Source organism: Gadus macrocephalus, chromosome 7 (genome assembly GCF_031168955.1).
Source record: "Gadus macrocephalus chromosome 7, ASM3116895v1".
Classification (NCBI taxonomy): Eukaryota; Metazoa; Chordata; class Actinopteri; order Gadiformes; family Gadidae; genus Gadus; species Gadus macrocephalus.
Genome location: NC_082388.1, coordinates 20050560 through 20068945, shown reverse-complemented (window position 1 = coordinate 20068945; position 18386 = coordinate 20050560). Strand labels below are relative to the sequence as shown.

General features: G+C 44.5%; 3 protein-coding genes across 3 annotated transcripts; 1 reads left to right on the top strand and 2 right to left on the bottom strand.

Moving 5' to 3' along the window:
• Nucleotides 1–899: 899 nt before the first annotated feature.
• Nucleotides 900–4355, bottom strand: thap12a (THAP domain containing 12a). Its single transcript, XM_060057270.1, has 5 exons — nucleotides 4138–4355; nucleotides 3913–4039; nucleotides 3533–3631; nucleotides 3395–3431; nucleotides 900–3229 (listed from the first exon to the last, which is right to left on the bottom strand). Exons 1-5 carry the CDS (start codon nucleotides 4221–4223, stop codon nucleotides 1365–1367), a joined length of 2214 nt encoding a protein of 737 aa, XP_059913253.1. The 5' UTR covers nucleotides 4224–4355; the 3' UTR covers nucleotides 900–1364.
• A 1137-nt stretch (nucleotides 4356–5492) lies between these two features.
• On the top strand, nucleotides 5493–9318 carry si:ch211-266i6.3 (cytoskeleton-associated protein 2). Its single transcript, XM_060057264.1, has 7 exons — nucleotides 5493–5598; nucleotides 5942–5993; nucleotides 6085–6851; nucleotides 6948–7248; nucleotides 7368–7419; nucleotides 7580–7877; nucleotides 8157–9318. Exons 2-7 carry the CDS (start codon nucleotides 5961–5963, stop codon nucleotides 8455–8457), a joined length of 1752 nt encoding a protein of 583 aa, XP_059913247.1. The 5' UTR covers nucleotides 5493–5598; nucleotides 5942–5960; the 3' UTR covers nucleotides 8458–9318.
• A 585-nt stretch (nucleotides 9319–9903) lies between these two features.
• On the bottom strand, nucleotides 9904–18215 carry stt3a (STT3 oligosaccharyltransferase complex catalytic subunit A). Its single transcript, XM_060057261.1, has 18 exons — nucleotides 18059–18215; nucleotides 17181–17302; nucleotides 17025–17085; nucleotides 16799–16920; nucleotides 16519–16664; nucleotides 16266–16356; nucleotides 16045–16151; nucleotides 15600–15764; nucleotides 15123–15303; nucleotides 14654–14809; nucleotides 14114–14205; nucleotides 13442–13597; nucleotides 12458–12646; nucleotides 11873–11989; nucleotides 11673–11775; nucleotides 10837–11025; nucleotides 10441–10556; nucleotides 9904–10278 (listed from the first exon to the last, which is right to left on the bottom strand). The coding sequence occupies exons 2-18, from the start codon at nucleotides 17266–17268 to the stop codon at nucleotides 10240–10242; spliced, it is 2118 nt and encodes a 705-aa protein (XP_059913244.1). The 5' UTR covers nucleotides 17269–17302; nucleotides 18059–18215; the 3' UTR covers nucleotides 9904–10239.
• Between the last annotated feature and the right edge of the window lie 171 nt (nucleotides 18216–18386).

Genomic DNA, 18386 nt, shown 5'->3' with positions numbered 1-18386 from the left:
CGCGTTCTTCGGCTTTGTACCTTGTGTCTTCCTCCAACGGATTCACTGCTGTGATTGGTGTGCTGTGCTGAGTCGTGAATCCGTCCACATGAGGGGATGCTTGTATTCTTATATTTAGGTTTATTTAACCGTAATTAAACCGTTCATTTTAGAGCCATTTCCAAACACCCACCTTTTATCCAGGATAATGCATAGATGCAAGGATATTTCCGTTGCACCGTTTCTGCATATGTTGGAACTATAAAGTTGGTGTAAGAACTCGAGATGCGTTAATTATTAGGTATTGGGTTTACCAAGACCGAAGAAAGCAACATTTGGATGGGGTGTGTCGAGTGGCTGGTAAAAGGTTTGGGGTGGCAAATGAAAACGGTTATAAAATAACTAACATGTTATGCCTCTCAGGAAACGTTTGAGATTAGATCGGTCTGGCAACGGTCTATTAAATGTCAAGTTACAGGGGTTTCCCCAGTCCAAGACAATTAGTAGGCCATCACTGAACAAAGAAAGCCTGATCACTAGTGTTGCCGGAAATTGAATAACACTGAATCTATCAATGAATGAACCTCAGAGGACCGTTGTAATCATATTGATGCAGCAGATTCAACATATTATACGTTGACTGAGGAGGAACCAGATACATGCTGACGCTTGCATAGCATCAGCTAAGAAAAAATATATATCGATTCATAAGCTAAATTAAATCACTAAACCATAGCCCGTTTGTTCCACCCTGTGGGGTCCAGATCGGTGTGCGGTTGTTTTACCATACTTTCCATGGGAAAGTATGGTCTTGATCTTAACAGTCAAAGATAGTCTTGATCTCAACAGTAAAATATATTGTTGAATGTGTACGAGAAGATTCTTTTTTTTCTGCTTCACTCACTGTGGTAACTCAATCATAACAATGATCAGATTTTTTTTTTATTATTGAACTCGACATCTTAACAAACATGTCAAACATCACAGCTGTACACACTTTTCAAATAAAGAGTCACTGCTATATAAAGGATCTCGGGGAACAATTATTCTGATACCTTGTATAAAAGCACTACTGCATATTAATCGTAGATCTTCTGAACAATTAGTTGTATTTCTTTTTCCCAAACGTTAATTTCTAATGGTTATTTGCATGATGGTCAAGTTTGGTGACCTTCTGGCGGGGGTATTTGTATAAGGGATGGGTTGGCCTACAAAAGAGTTTGAAGGAATAGCAACTGGTCAGTAGGAACAAAACAAACTTCCCTCATTATGTATGACCTCGAGTAGAAAAAAATATGTACAGATTTAAAAGCCAGCTTCAATATACTTTTGCACTATTAGAACAGAATCCAGTATCAATGTTGAGCAACACCAGAGAATCCGGCCTAAAGCTTCTCAGTCTCTGGTTCCGTGCTCTTCTCTGGTTCTTTGTTCTTCTCCTTCTCCTTTTCCGGGTACGCCTTCATGTAAGCCTGGACCATGGCGTCCAAGTCATGATTAACGTCAATGTTGACATTTAGGAGAGCGAGGCTTTTGGACCTGCAGTGGTCCGGTGTGTTCTTGATGTATCTCCGGTAGCGCCTGTAGGCCAGACCACAGTCTTCCTTGAGAGGGAGTGTGGGCAGTATCCCGAGCAACCTCAGCACGGCCAGCACGTTCGGGAAGAACTTCAAGTCGGCCAGGCCCAGCGTCTCCCCGAGACTCTCTGGGAGGGCCTCGCCCTTGCCCCTCGGGCCCTTCCACTTGACCCACCAGCAGTGCAGCTCGGCCGAGAGGGTTCCAGCGTTCGGGATGTCGTCCTTGTACATCTGCAGGTTCACCTCTTCGGTTTCCTCCCCGGCCTTCTTGCTCCGAAGGCCGGGGATGAGCGACTGGCTGCCCAGCGCCTTCAGGTGCTCGTCGCCGAAGAGCTCCTTCAGCTCGTCCACGACGTGCCTCAACACGGGGGCCGAGACGTGCTCCTTGTAGTAGTGGTCGGGCAGGACGGTCACGCCGGGCGCCAAACCCTGCCTCTTTGTGAAGCAGCGCGGCGCCCTGATGGGGACCTCCATGGCGTTGGCCAGGTTGACCGCTTCGTCGTACCAGAACTCGTGGTACACGTCGATGTTGGCGGCCACCTCGAGGACCGACTGCAGCACCGACTCGAAGTTGTCGGCCGCGAAATGAGCTTCCTCCGCCGACCCCTGCAGGTTGGCACCGAAGGCGCGTGTGAGCGAGAGGGTGCTTTTCAGCACCACCAAGCTCATGATGAACTCAAAGTCAGCTAGCGCTTTGGAGATCTCCAGAGCATCCTGAATCACCTGATCGTTCCATCGCATGTCTTCGTTGTCATGCACGCTGTCCACACAGAGTAGGAGAGACTCTACGATGTCGACTGCCACCTCAAATGCCTCACCGCTTGTGGTCCAAGCGGTGTGACAGAGCTCTTTGAGTTCATTGGCTTTCTCTTCCTTGTACGGATAGAAAATAGCAATGGCGTTCTCCAACTCTAATTGCAGAGCTGTTGAATCTGTGAAAAATGAATGAATTTTCTTGAAGGTAGACATGACAAGCTGAACTCCTGTCAAACCCAAAGTGTTGGCCAGTGAGATGTTTAAGGGGCAGGTTGATCTTGGTGTGATGACTGCCTTTGGGTACTGCTCCTTTAGCTTAGCAACAACATCTTTAACTTGGCTAAAATGAGTAGCGGAACAGGAATGGGACTGAGCTCTGCATTGTTCCATTTTCACACCCCATTTTTCAGTCAGCTCGGAGAGCAGTTTTCCTGCCACGCTGTCTCCCTCATCCTCAAAATTCAGAAAACCCAAAAAGGTTTCCTGCTGGCTGTTTTTTTTGTCCACATAACGCAGGAAGACAGGCAAGTGCCACTCCTCTGAAATAACCACCACCTCGTCTGTGATTAATGAGAAGAAGCCATTTTGCCCAACTTCTTCCAGAAGCTGACTTCGAACGCATTTCTCACACACGTCGATCAGCTCAGTCAATCTAGTAGGAAGATTGCCGTGTTTATCCTCTGCCCATCTCTTCTTCAAGGCTTCCTCTCCGGCATTCATGCGGTAGTCAAGCAACTCCACAAAGTTGCTTGAAGTCATGCTCTCCTCTTTGGTATCGAGAGATCCTCCGACAGGAATGTTTTGCTCCCCCAACAGAACGAGTAATTCAAACAAAGCTTTGAGGTACTCTTTGTACCCCTCCTCCTCAGAGGGCTCCGGAGGATCTGTGGTCGTCTCGGTTTGGGACTTTTTGACTTCTGCAGAGGAAATCCACACAAACAAACTCATGATGCATACCTTGTTGATGTAGTTTCCATTATCACACTAACACTGAGATATTCAAGAGTTTAATAAGTGATTAATTAATTTAATCAAGGCAAAATAACATAAAACGTAGAGAATAAAGATTGAATAATACCCACTTTTCCTCACTTGTATGTCCCTTTCAGCAATTTCAGCCTATACAATGAGAGAATAAAGAGGTCACACGTTAGATTCAAATGAATATTTATGTACAGTTAAGACGCTTACTTAAAACAATGGCAGTCCGATATATTTACCATTGCTTTATTGCGCTTCAGCTGTGTAGAATTAGGTTGGCTTGGCACATCAAAAATAGATGGTATGGCATCGTCCTTCAGTACTGTACTGAGATACTCCTGAAATAGGAAAAAAAAAAGGATAACACTACATACAAAGGTTAAAGCGCTAGGCAGTAAAGGTTTTGACAAGGACATTGAGATGACTGCTAATCATCTATCAATCAAAGGATCATGCTTCTCATCTCTGCATGATTGCTAGACGTTAGTGATCAGAGATTAGGTTAGGGATCTCGGACGGCATCCTTTTGCAAATAATAGTTCTTCCACATAGGGTATAGGGTATGTGGAATAGTATGACTGCATATTCAAGTGTAATGCAGCATGTTCGTGTTACTTACAGTAGCGTTACTCTCATAAGAGGAAGGATCGAAGTGTTTGACACAAAGTCTGTAGTATCTGTACAACTGTTCTGGCGATTTGTCGTTGAGGTCCTCGTGATTGCATTTGTCAACCCAATGTTTGCATCTAAGCAGAAAAAAAAGTAAAGCGATCATTAGATTTGTGTTTGCGTTAGCCAATTCTATCTTACAACGTAAATCCACGCGCTATTTTGCTATCTTTACCTTTCAGCGTCCTTTGGAAATCTGAAGAGGGGATGCTGGTTCGATTTCTTGGTCGCACAGTTAGGAGCAGCGCAGAAATACGGCATGATCCCCTGTTACGATTCAAGAAAAGCAATTTAATAACGGACGTGGAATCTCAATCCCATAACTCGATCCAAACACAGCAGGCGTGCTACGGAAACTAGGGTGCGCGCAGTGAATGACGCGCGAATCTTATTTACCCATAATGCTTAGAAATGAATGGACGAATGAATGGATTTCCTCTTTCTTTCAAAACATTATGCGATCCTGTTACCTTTTTTTATATAACTAAAAAACATTTATTATACCACTATATTAATATATTTTATATCACAGCCACAATTTTAATTGATAATGTGTGTAAATTGAAATGCATATAAAATACAGCAAAATGTATCCTGGGATTTACAAGCCCTATATGTAAACCATGATTCAATAAATCTTCGGCAATATACAAATTATGAATAATTTGAGCGCTTCTTGCAGAAGCGCTGAATAAATGGCTAATTCCCCTGCAGTAATCCATACAGTTCTCACTACACTTATTCATCACATTACATGCATGTGATGAATATTTTGCTTATTAAAATCTTTAGACGTAAATAGTGGGTTATTTCATTTGTATTTAGGGCTACAAAGCCCTGGTTATCAGTTATGTTATTGGCTGGCCTGCTTTAAATTACATATTGGCTCTGTTCTTAATGTTGATATTATTGTAACCCTTATTTTTGGTGTGGTATCCTCCGGTTACTTCTTGATCGTGGGAACATTCGAGTTACAATAAATAAGTAAATACAGTTGTTCTCTGCGTTTATATCTTCTTTAATTATAATACCCAACACATAGTACACCTGCATCGGTCACTCTTCAATTTATTCGCCCACTTACCTGTTCCCCCTAAAACAAAAGGTGGGTAGGAACAATTATCTTCAACACAAGGACGTAACATTTTTTATTTAAATGTTACCCAAAAATGTAAATATTAATTAATAATAAATAATTAATCTCAACCGTATAATTTAAATGAAAATGAAATAATACAAATAATGTGAATTATAAGGTTACATTATTATTAATAAATTAATGCCGTTTAGCCCCAGTAAGGACATGTTTGAACATGTTTGAACATGTTTCTTAACATCTCCCATAGCAGTGAGTCTTTTTTTCCTTTACCATGTGAACATAATTACGCTTTGGGCGTTTTGTGTTGCTGTAGACCAGTAACATTGGAATTCTATTTAGTTTCAAACATTCAAATAGGAGACCTCTAAGGACCGCCTCCGCCTGCCTGAAACACAGTTTGAATTGGTTGGATGTCCATTCTCGCGATAACACATTGACCAATGCCAACGCATAACCGCCAAAGTCAAAAAGACGTGTTGTTATTTTCCTACGGACAGTCGTACTGTGAGTTCCAGAAAGGTCAGAGACAGTAGAAGGGTAAGTTAACGATAGGTTTTGTTTTGCATGTCTGATATTGATCGTACAAATAGTGCGTTTCTATATTCTAACGCACGTTTACTTGGTGTATTGGCAGTTCAGTTGGTGACTAGTCTACTGCATGCCAACACCCAAATACCAGTCATGAACAAGAACGTGGCTAGGCTAACGTTTTAACGAACGTTGATTAATATTCGACTATTTATGATCTTTGTATTGTTACTCTTAACAGTTACTGCATTTACATGGGATTAATGTTATGTGTTTTGAAAAAGTTAATAGTAACCGTTGTGAGGATCCAATCTCATTTGAACGATCATTTTATTTCGTATTTTCACTATAGCTGTTTGACTACAAACAACATGGATGTTTCACGACGAAATCCAACCAAAAAAGTAAGAAACTTGCTAATATTATATATGTTTCGATCTCAATGGCCCTAAAAAAGGAAAATGGATCTATGAAAATGTCTCGTTTTTGCATTAGGGAAATAAGGAAAATGCGGAACCAGCGCATGAGCCCAAGCCTTCCAAAACAAGAACGGATCCGGTGGCCCCTCGACCCTTCAAAAGGATTGAAACGCAACCGAACCAAGATGGTGATTCCACGCAGGGTGACATGCAGTTAATAAAAACTGTCATCAATACCGTGCAGAAAAATGCCAAAGCAATGCCCGCCGGAAATGCCAATAAAAGACAGACTCTCAGTAAGGCTTTTCTCACAGAACAGGCAGTCAAACAGAAGAAAATCATTGAGTCTGCCAAGCCACCTCAGCCCCACACTAAACCAGCCCCGGGACTGTATAAAGGCAAAGTGATCCAGTCCAAAATTGGATCTATTTGGAAGACAAGTGTTGTAGCTAATGAGGGGGATAAGAAACCTACTGCCAGGCCTTCAACCGCAAAAGTAGAAAGCCGAAGGGTTGACAACTTATCGAAGAGGTTGACCATGTCCGTCGCAGACTTGCCATGCCGAGCTGACCACAAGCCCAAATCTACAAGATCTAAGTCTGTGTCGGACGGGCCATTGCCAGTCCCCAAGCGGCCGGTCACTGGCCGGCCCACAACTGCATTGCGCACTGCTCCCCCTCCCCACCGTAGCACAAGGCCAGCGCCCCCCATCTCTGCTAAGACCAGTGTGATGACCAAAGAAACGGAGACTAGGAATGTGAGAGACAAGAAGGTCTACCAGCCTTCGGTTTCTAGCAGCCTCAGTCAGTATAGGGTGCCCATGGAGTCTGCCGCAGAAAGAAGGTTAATAGTTACTTAAAATATTAGAATTTCATTATTTGGGTTATACATATGGCATTCGCAATAACATGCATTTTCCATTTCACCCCCCCCCCCAAGGGCAAAATTGGCCGACTGGCTTGCGTCCAAGGGCAAGGTTCCGAAGAGACCAGTAATGTCTGCAACATTAACAGCCAAAACACTGCCAGCCAAAACGAGTCGTGTCGAGCCTGAGCCCAGCCAGGTCCCCACTGCTACGGCTGTGGTTCCTGTTCCCAGTGCTAGCCAGCCTGGAGAGGCCGCGAGGGGTGAAGACCCAGCCAGAGATGCATCGTCGCCCCTCACCATGAACGCCACCCTGGACCTGCTGGATAACTCTGATTTGGATCTACCCGTTTACCCGGAAGCCGGAGTGAATGACGTAAGGAGATAGTTTGAACTGCTATTTTCTAATAAATAATAGTTATTTGTAATTTTAGTTTTTTCTTCCTCATTTGAGAGCTGTCCCTGACTCTGCCCTTTCTGTTGTGCTCAACGCAGATTGTGGTGAACCTGTGCGAGGCCCTGTCAGCCCTGGCAACAGATGAAGATGGTAAGTGTCTCGGGTTAAATCAGGCATTTGTGAGAATGTGCAGCATGTACGACTCATACTCTCCAGACCTCCCTGGAATATTATAACTATTTATTTACATTGTTAAGGATAAAATGGGTCACACTTTATAGTCTGGTCTAACCTGTGTATTCCTTTTTAGAACTTCAACCGAAGGATCAGTCTGACGATTGTGAAATGGCAGACGGCATGGCAAACCAAGACGAAAAGGAATTGTCTGAGAATGTCGCTGATTGCAAGGAGGTGAAGGAGGATGTAGAGACGGAGGGGGAGGTTAAGGAGGAAGAAGAGACAGAAAGTGATTCAGAGGAGGAAGATGACTGCAAGGAATATGAAATTGATGAAGAGGAGAGTGAAATGAAGAAGACTGAGGAGACACCGATGATGGAGGATGCGTCGTCTGTGAAGTACAACGTTAAAACCACCCCCTACCTACAAAGGTGAGTTCAGAGGTCCTGGGAAGTTCAATATCGAGGACCATGACACACCCGTCTACCTCAATTTTGAATGGTTGCAAACATATTGTGGGTGACCGCGTGGTGGAGATGGGAGTGAATTACATTACTTATGAAATTTCCATAAACGTAGACAGAAAGCGGAGTTCAGTGTTTCATCCTTTTTACAAAATCGAAACAAACCTCGAATGTGGAAGCCATCATGTGTGTGTGCAATGCATATAATTAATATATTATTGACACCTTTTTTTGTCTGTGCTTCAGTGTGAAGAAGGGCCTGCAGGGCGAGGTCCGCAGCGCGTGCGCCGGCTCCAGGAAGAGGCCGGGCATCAAGGACCTCAAGTTCCTCACCCCGGTGCGTCGCTCCAGCCGCATCCACCGCAACTCCTGCCGGCTGCCTCCCCTGGTGCTGGACCACGACCCCTGCGTGACCTCGCTGGCTGAGCTTGTCCAGCTGGACGGCGACGACGACTCCAACGCCTACATTTACAGGAAAAACCCTGCCTTGCTCAAGGACTCGCCGGATCCCAAGAAAGAACTTTTAAATGATTCAGAGTATTTTTAAATGAGTTGACTGTATTGGGGTGGGGGGGTTTCAGTTACTGGAACTACTCGGCACCTTATGTGGAGTTTTAAAGCGATGATTATATCAATGTTATACACTAAAATAACCAAGCTACAGATAAGTTCTTTATGTAAAAATGTCAATGATACTAATATTAGTAGGGTTAGGTTTGGTTTGCCTTAAAGTGAAATCCGGCGAAAGTTGAGCCCTGAGTCTTTTTCGGCATGAAAACCCATAAAATAAGTCGAGTATAGGGCTTGCCCAAAGTTGCCCGGAGCAATTTGACCTCCCAAATGGCTTCCATGTTATTGGCTAGGGGCACAGCGAACGCTTCAAAATCAGCATTTTTTTAACCACTAATCTTGCTAAAAATAGAACTAAATCTCTGCAGTAGCATGATTAGGGTCCCTGCACATAAAACAAAGCATCAACAACTTAAATAGCATACCGGAATATATTAAAGAGTGTTTTCCAAGTCTTATAAGCTAACTAAGTTGTTGATGCTTCGTTTAACGTGTGCTACTGTGAAGGTTTGGTGCCATATTGAGCAATATTAGTGGTTAAAGAAATGAAGATTTGGAAGGGTTCACGGTGCCCCTAGCCAATAACATGGAAGTCATTAGGGCTGTTGCATTGCTCGGGGGAACTTTGGGCAAGCTCTATACCCGATTATCAATGGAAAAAAAGTGTCTGGGGGCTTATTTTATGGTTTCATACCGAAAAAGACCCTGGGTTCAATTTTCGTCTGAGTGACACCTTAAATGTGCAAACTGATACATACCACCAACTTGTGATGTATAAAACAGACGTGTGTAACGGGATACACTACACTCAATAAAACCTGAATTATATATTTAATAATGGTTGCAAGCCTTGTACTTTTCACACCATGACTATTGCATGACCATTGATTGGAAAATAAATCCTACTACACAATCAGGTTTGTTTCAATTCAACAAATTGCCCAGATCCTTCATCTGTTACCAATTTCTGATCTAAGTACTGATCAACTTTTCGACCAAGTCTTGAAATGCAAAAGGACGAATCAGTGCAATTTTGGTAAAATTGCTTCTGATCTGTACCGACACTTAGGTCAGTGAAACAACCCTGTACTCTACTTTCGGGAAAAAACTAATTTTAAAAAATGTACCGTACCAGGTTGCTTTCATAGACTAGAGTTGAGTAGGCAGTCAGAGTATGCCATTAAAACAAAAATCCCGTGCAGACCTTAGTGTAATTCAAATTCTTGAATATTTAACTGAGTTGGTTAGGTCTTTAGCCGGATCTTGTTTAATTCAAAGCTGTATTTGGACCATAACCTGAATCCTACAAAATCAGAACTAATACAATTAGGGGGGCGGAGGGGATTTATTTATGGACCACCAAAAGGAAGGAACATAAAAGTTCCAAATATGGGCTCCATTTAGTGAAAAAAAGGACAAAAGGTCACATTTATTCCAAATTTTAATCCAAAACCCTCTCAAACACTTTATTTTGGCCACATGATGGCAGACTTCACTGCTCCATATTTCTTGAATTGTTTCATACTTTTAAACACAAGCTCTCTGAGACCAGATGACATAACAAAATAAACCACCCCCCTCCAAAAAAAAAAAAAAAAAGCTCAACCACAAAACCAAAATCTCTTTACTGCATCTTGCCCTCCCCAACCAAAGTATAAAAAGTTCTTGTTTTCCCCCCCAATTCGTCTGGCCACAGGGGAAGGCTGTTCAGTGCTTTTCGCTAGAAGGGGCTGAGTGATTGAGGACGGAACTGAAGGCATTATGTCCTGGAGAGACCTCGGTTGTCCAGGTCTTTCACCTGGCAAAAATAAACAGATCACTGGTTATCAAGGATAGCATATAACCATTTATTTTGAAAATATAACCATTTTTATATTTTCAAGCAAAAAGTAAAAGTAGTGTGCGTGCGTGCATGCATGTCAACAATAGGGATGACCAGATGGGAAAGCAAAGTGTTTACCTTGTATATCCTAACTAGCCAGTGTTCTGTCGTGTAGGCCTCCTCCAACACGTCCAGCTCAAAGTCTTTGTTCCCGATCTCTGCGTTCCTCACCCTGTCGTAACCGGGTGGGCGCTCTGCAGATACAAGGCATTACACTGGGGTCAAACTTAACATCTTAGCATTAGCCAGAATACCCATGAATAGAACAGCGTTCAATTAAGGAAAGACAGTAAATATTGAGGTCATATCGCATATGTTCATAAGCGCATATGTTCCTAGCACCAGCAACGAGAATAGGGGATCCAAAAATAAGTCTCCCCTGCATCCCAACTAGAGCATTTAAACAAAAGGGAGCCGTGAGACCACGTAAGGGTAGGAGCCTGGATCCTTGAGTTTGGTTTTTTGGTGACTCACTGGCTTCGGTGTAGACCTGTCCGAAGCGGTAGTAGCACATCTTGTACATGAGGCAGTTGAGCAGCACGGGGGAGCCCTCGCGGTCCACCCGGAACTCCCCGGTGGGCGTGTAGTAGTCGTGCTCTTTGATGTGCTTTCCCGTGTCCGTGCTGCCTCCGATTCGCACCATCCACAGGAACTTGTTGATGTCTGGAGGGGGGGGCCGACATGGTACATGGACTGCATTTATATAGCGCTTTTTGGTAACCAGGCCAACCAAAGCACCTCACAATATTGCCTAACATTCACACACTGACGGTGGCGTCAGCCATGCAAGGTGACAGCCAGCTCGTCGGGAGCAGTAAGGATATGGTGCCTTGCTCAGGGACACCTCAACACTAAGGTAGGAGGAGCCAGGGATCGAACTAGCAAACTTTAGCGGTTACCAGCCAACCCGCTCTACCTCCTGAGCTACTGCCGCCCTGGTTGGAGAAAAGACAGGGGTTCTACAGAGCGATGTAGTTACAGGTAATAAAACGGGTCTTTTTTCAGCCCCCCTTAAGGCGAGAGGAAGAGGAATAGAGGAAGACAAGGCAGCAGTTGGAACAAGGCTGTGTCGTTTTCTTGTCATGCGATAGAAAACAGGTTTTGGCAGGTGTGTTGCTGCCGGCGATGGCATTTTCACTGATGTGGAAACGCCTCTTTGACTTGACATTTCAGTAGAATGTGCAAGTGAGACTCCAGACACCAGCTGTGATGTCACATCCAAAAAACAATTCAAATCCAACCACTAACGCTTAACCCAGAAATTCAAACCAGCCAATCAACCAGGCAGTGGCTGCTTCATCCCGACCTACCGTCTGAGGAGTAGCCTGTGAGTCCGCCGAAGATGACCAGGACGTAGCTGACGTCCAGCTCCCTCATGATATCATAGGCCTTCTCCTCCGTCGACGCCATGGCCTTCACGTGGACAAGAAGTGGGCAAGGTGAGGCATACTCCCTTGAGAGCGGATGCGGTTAACAGTTTGGGATTGAGACCCGGAGCAGGGCAGCTCACCTGTCCCACGCGGGAGATGTGAGTGTTGTTCCACGTGTTGTTGTCGACTAAAATCGTTCGATTAGCCATGGCCGTAATCTGATAGCCGTAATCCCACCAGGACATGACCTTGGCATCCTGGAGACAGAGGAGGAAACCGCAAAGTTCAGTAAAATATATCCTCTTCAACATCAATGTCCAATAAGTCTAAATACAACAATATTTGACCGATTTGTGAAATGCATCAATATTCCATTTCATTCCATAACCATTAAGGCACCAGAGAGAGTTGCTGAATGGTAAACTATTCACCTGTCAAATGCTAGGCCTCTATTGTATTGGATTATTGCTAAAACCCTGGTGCTTGGTTTGCTTTTTCTGAAAAAGGCCTAAACAACACTAGAAGGAACATACAGACGATAATTACCCAGTCCCATTAAAAAGTTATAATAGTATTCTGTTACGCCATCTAGCGATAACCATCAATGGCAACCATTACAACTCTGCCCTTGATAAACGCCCATTCATTCGCTGGACTTGAACTTGTTAGCTGCACAGGCACTCTCACGGGACTGCCTGCCCGGGACTGCCCGCACGGGGGCTCACCTCGGGGGTGTTGTGGCGCAGCCAGTAGTAGGCCTCTCTGAAGTCGTCGAAGATGATGCGGCTGCCGTCGCCACCGCGGGCTGACAGCACGATGGAGGGGGAGGAGTACGCCTCGCTGGTCACCCAGGTGGAGTGGAAGGTGTAGGTGATCAGGAAGAAGGCCATGACCAGAATCATCCCACTGGCCACCTAGTGGAGAGGGAGGGAAGGGCGGGGACGTGAAGGAGGGGTTAACAAAATGACCTTTAACGGACGTGATGTGATGCCATCTGTTGGAGCAGGAGCACAATATGAAAGATCTGACTTGATGGATTTATATTCATATGAATTTAACTCTTAAGTTTTATTGTCCTTTCGTTGAGTTAAGGCAATTAAATAAAGTGTGGTTTATTACCAGTTACAATATTTTTACAATTATGTTACGCTTTCAATTACTTATTAGCATTACACTACTACAATAAAAACTTTATGATAATGTGGGTTTTTGATCGTTTTCAAAAAAGGGTCCTAAATCATTCATAAAAACATAAAACGTGTCGTTAAATGTCGGCACAGCAGGAATGTAAATGCATGTTAGGTTCCATGAGGATTTCTGCTACCACACCTTCCACATCTACACCAAGGTGGTGGTTCAACTCCAAGCCGCTCAAATATTGACATGTGCTGATAACACGCAATGCGACTATGCACCTAGCGAGAGCTCTGCTACTGTGAGGCTTCTCCCTTAAGCAAACAATGTTGGCAAATTGTTCTGCGACGACATGTCAAGTGAGAATTTGCCAAAGCCGATTAAAATAAATGAATGCAAATAAAAAGCACAACTTTTTAAAAGGAATTACACTTTGCTACCAATGTACACAAACTGTGTCAACAACTCTTCTGTTGTGTGCTTTAGGGTCCAGAAAATTATTATTCTGCAAATAAACCAAAAGCCATGCAGAAGTGAACACTGGTGCCATCTGGTGGCAGCCGGGCTCTGCCTACCTCGTTCTTGATGGGGTAGGTGGCGTCCTGCTGCTTCTTGCTCTTCTTGTCCGGCCGGCTCACGTCCAGGTTCTTCATGTAGGTGGTCAGCACCTGCGACACGCCGATGCCCGACAGGATGCACATGACTGGGGCCAGCACCAGCATCAGACGCACCTGGAAGGATGGAGAATGTGGGGCGTCAAGGACTACAAACATGGCTTCCACCCTTTTTTTAGAAGCATGACTGATGTTCGAGGCTGAAATTTTCCCCCGCCTCCACTGCAAAGGGGAAGAATGGTGGGGTGGCTGGTTCCAAGCCATGTTGTCATTTATTCAACAAGCCATAATTATTTAAAGGTAGTTAGAGCTATGTGTAAAACGTGCACTGTACTGATATATCATGAGTTATGATTCACTACTCTCCGAGTATCCCCGAGACAACTTTCTCCAATATTTTTTAATACAGGCTGTAACAATTGTAAACGCTCCTTTAATTATTGACTTAAATCTAAATGAATATACATTCGAGTATTTATACAATACTAAAAATCGCCTGAGGGTTTAAAATATATGCACTTTCCATTGACATCAAACTAAAAAGGGGTTATGAGTTGGGATCCAAAACCACTAAGGACTGGAGGTAAGCAGTGTTAGGTTCGAGGAGAGTGAGTATACACGTTAAGGCCTTACCATGACGGCGGAGAAGTACATGCTGGTGACTCCATACATGATGATGAAGATGCGGGCATCGGAAAGGTTGTTGAAGCAGTAGTATAGACCCACTGGAAGTTAAGGGAAATAAGAGAGGGTCATTTATACAGCAATTAAAGTACTAAAGCCTTTAAGATGCTGAACTAGTAAATTCAAAGTCCATTTTGAGGCATCCACATGTACACTACAGTATATCTTACACAATAATAAACTATTATTCTTCATGAATTGTAAAAGCACACCGTCTAGGAATGGCCTGACTACAACTATGAACTATTGAACCATTTAGCAAATTTTCACCCAAATGACTTGCAGTGAGTTCAGATCTACGTCATTGAGGAGCAGGTAGGGGCCCGGGTCGCTTGCTCAAGGATGCGTACAGGTATAACATTGACCTTGGGGATCGAACCCAGAGCTGGGGTCAAACTGCCCTAACCACTAGAGTTCCCAGGCCCTTATTTATCGTGGTGATCCACATGTGGGGTGTGTGTGTGTGTGCATGGGTGTCTCTCTACGTACCGGGGAACATGAAGACCAGCAGCTGCAGGTCAAAGTAGTAGGAGGACCAGGTGGTGGGCTGGTGCTCAGAGACGGAGGCGATGATGGGGATGTTGTTCTTGGCGTAGGAGGGGTCCAGCAGCGAGTAGAAGCGACCCGTCCAGGGAGAGATCTTACCTGATGACAACAAGACACACGCATACAGTAAGACACCAGGACCCACAGCTCAGATACCCCCCCTTAAAGGCCTCTCATCAAGCCAAAGTTTAAAAATGCACAGCAGGAATTGCATTAAAGAAATAATCAATTATGATCCAAGATTAAATGACGACTAGTTGTGGGGAATCTAAACGTTACGATCATAGGCAATATTAAAACAAGTCAGACACGGAATTATGACGTGGTTTGTGCCGTTTCGCCAGATATTCTAGAATGATATACATCACAGATCCTTACCCACAGGCACACACACACACACACCGCCCCTTACCAGTCAGCATGAGGAGGGTTCCGGCGGAGAGGATGACGAAGCCCACCAGGGAGATGACGCTCTTGAAGAGCACCTCAAACTGCTGGGTGTTGAGCTTGCTGCGCAGGTAGTCCACAAAGGCGTGGATCTGGCACAGGCCGAACACGCCGAAGGCCGCCATGTGTTCCGAGGACTGCACGGGCTGGTTGCACGGACCCGGGGAGGAGTTGGTTAGCAACACGAGGAAAAGGCTCTGCAGAACATTTACTATGCAGCTTGCTGTGACCACTTCTGTAGCCGTAACATGCAATCGTATGTGCTTAAAAAAAAACTAAACATAAGATGGTACGGGAAATTCACACCGCAATTAGACCTGGGTCATTATGATCAGCCCCGTAACAAAATCGGCACATGACATCGAATATATATATGCAGCAATAATTAATTGCAACCTCTCCCAGGTCAAGGAAGGGAAGTGGAGGGTGGAAGGCGGGTTACCTGGAAGCCAACAAAGGAGATCTGCATGGAGAGGATGGTGCCCAGGCAGTACACGGTGCAGTAGGCCACGTAGATGCGGTGAGAGAAGCGGCCCGTGAGCATCAAGACCAGCACGTGGAGGGGGATCAGGTTGATAAGGAACACGTAGCCACCCCAGGAGGACACCTGTGTGTAGAGAAAACCCCCAACACACACACACACACACACACACACACACACACACACACACACACACACACACACACACACACACACACACACACACACACACACACACACACACACACACACACACACACACACACACACACACACATTAAATCTGCATCTAATAAACAGGTACACTTTGGGATACCAATGAATGACTAAGAGAGCTAAATGGCACCGCCGTCTCGGGAGCTGGTGAGTGCTGTTTGTTCGCTGGCCGCCTCTAGCTGCCGCTTACCATGTAGAAGTAAGCCAAGGCACAGATGGAAGACCAGTACACCGAGCCGGTGTTGACAGCCTTGATCCACATGTAGTAGGTCAACAGCATGCAGAAGATGGCGATGCCTGGGTTGGAGGCAGCAGTGGCGTTAGATTCAATTCAATGTGAGCAGAACCTCCCCATATTCCTGGAGGAAAAACCGTGCCTTTTTCGGCATTACCCCGTCTGAGCTGCCCTACCTTCGTTATCATAGGAGCCGGCTACAGAGCGAGAGATGTAGCCGGGCACGATGGCAATCATGGCTGCAGCCAGGAGCCCAGCGCCCGCATCCTGTGGAGGGAGCAAGCGTCAGAGAAAAGAGCGGAGAATCATTCACTGTGCTAATTTTTTACGGGGCCATTCGCCTTCACTTTGGTCAATGGTTTAGAATTGGGTTTTGGATCAAAAAACGACGGAATGTGTAGGCTTATAGGCATTCATTGGAGTCTGTACCTTGAGCTCCTTGGTGAAGTGGTAGGTGACGATGGTGGTGAAGGAAGAGAAGAGGGGGGCCAGGAAGACGCACACGTTGCGGATGTCAATCGTGATGTGGAAAAAGTGGAGGACATGATACAGGGCTGCAGATGTGACCATCAACCCTTGAGGAAGAAAAGAAGAAATGTTGCCAAATTGATACAGGATCAAAAAATGGCATAGACGACAATGTCTTGCATATACATACACCAAGTATTTTGCATCCTAGGTTGCACTTTACACTAGTCCCAATTCCTACCTGGGTAAATGGTTCCTCCGATGATTCTGCCCAAGGGATACCATGCCCGGTCATCAAACCAGTTATGGAACTTGTAGAATCCTTCCTCTGTCAGGAAACGGGTTGTGCGGTAGTTGAAGTACCTTGGGAGGACAAGCAACGGGTATAATGACTGATGAAGTCATGAATGCTGGCATATGACAAAAGTTGAGGAAATATCCAAACAACTAAACAAACAGGGACTTACGGATCAAACTCATGGATGACACTTTCAAACCGCAACACAGAAAACAGTCTGGTAGAAAATGCTGTACAGAAGAAAAGAAAAAAAGTCATAACCACAAACTAGGTATGAAAACTACAACTGCAAATGTCAATAATGTGTCGTTTTTAGATTACTTACAAAGAATAGCTGCCATAGACAGAATGAGCAACTTGAGCAGCGTGTCCTGTTTCTCATAAGAGAGGCGCAGGAAGCCCAACTTAGTCATTTTGGATGAGGTTGGGGACAGCTTACCGTATTACCTGGGGAACACAGGTAATGCACATTATATTTAAACCAGGGTTGAAACTCTTATCCCGGTCCAGGAGTGTGAGAATATTATAACGTTTACAGCATAGAAAAGGGTCTAGATTCACTGTCCAATACAGCACTTTTTAAAAGTTGAGATATATTAAATAAATCAATGCGAGCATATTTTTCCCAACGCTTTATGTCCAGCCCAACCAGATAAGGCCACGCATAGGTTGATGTGGCGTCTGGAACCAGGAAGCGGCCAAGCTCATATTGACTTTTCTGCAGGAATTCCACATCTGCATCGCACACACAATACGATAATAGAATCCAAAATAGCGAAAGATATTCCCAAAAATATCAGACGAGCTCACTATTTAAAGTTTCGTCTCACTAACCCCTAAAATTATTTGACCATCAAAGAACAAACCAACAAAGATCCGTTGCATCTGTAGTTACAACATTATATATGTGCACATTACGAGTATTTAGCGTCTGCTGATATTTTAGATTAATAGTCTGTCTTCTACCAAACGGATGGGTTCATATCAATGATAATTTCAATCAATAAATGAATGCATGCTATAACTATACGAGTAGCAAGGCAAGCTAGCTAGCTGATGTGCACTGAAAAGGAAAGCGATGCTCTTTTCCGCTTTTAGTGCTATCAAAACAGCAAGTCCGTCTACAGAAATAGGATGCCAAGAAATATTTGTAGAATATTGAATTCATTCAATAAGGTGGTTTGAAATTGTATGTTCACTCACCCACTCCTCTCCACTCCAGTATCTCATTCACGTTTCACACACAACCTCGGTGTACAATAATCCCGCCTCCACCAACTACATGAGTGTGTTTATTGGCTGCGGCTCCTTAAAGTGCAAACTCGCACGTCTGTGATTCGTTTATCCGCGGTCGTTCCTGTGCTGTAGAAACGGAACCCGGGCGGAAAACTTGATGCTGTAGTCTAGTGACGTGTCCTTAGCATTTTGACTCCAGCCGGTCCTTTTCTTTTAAGCAGTCTTCAGGAGAAGGTTGTTGTCCTCCAGACGGCGAACACGATCACACATTGAATTAGTTTAAGTATCCGATTTT

Bases quoted from the DNA above. Each gene is read 5' to 3' on its own strand.
- thap12a (XM_060057270.1), bottom strand. From the start codon at position 4,223: ATGCCGTATTTCTGCGCTGCTCCTAACTGTGCGACCAAGAAATCGAAC. The intron at 4,040-4,137 runs GTAAAGATAGCA...TTTTCTGCTTAG, and splicing joins TTTCCAAAGGACGCTGAAAG to ATGCAAACATTGGGTTGACA. The intron at 3,432-3,532 runs GTAAATATATCG...CTCATTGTATAG, and splicing joins TGAAGCGCAATAAAGCAATG to GCTGAAATTGCTGAAAGGGA.
- si:ch211-266i6.3 (XM_060057264.1), top strand. From the start codon at position 5,961: ATGGATGTTTCACGACGAAATCCAACCAAAAAA. The intron at 6,852-6,947 runs GTTAATAGTTAC...CCCCCCCCCAAG, and splicing joins GAGTCTGCCGCAGAAAGAAG to GGCAAAATTGGCCGACTGGC. The intron at 7,878-8,156 runs GTGAGTTCAGAG...TCTGTGCTTCAG, and splicing joins ACCACCCCCTACCTACAAAG to TGTGAAGAAGGGCCTGCAGG.
- stt3a (XM_060057261.1), bottom strand. From the start codon at position 17,268: ATGACTAAGTTGGGCTTCCTGCGCCTCTCTTATGAGAAACAGGACACG. The intron at 16,665-16,798 runs GTAGGAATTGGG...TTCTTCCTCAAG, and splicing joins CGGAGGAACCATTTACCCAG to GGTTGATGGTCACATCTGCA. The intron at 12,647-13,441 runs GTAGGCAGAGCC...CCTCTCCACTAG, and splicing joins CCTACCCCATCAAGAACGAG to GTGGCCAGTGGGATGATTCT.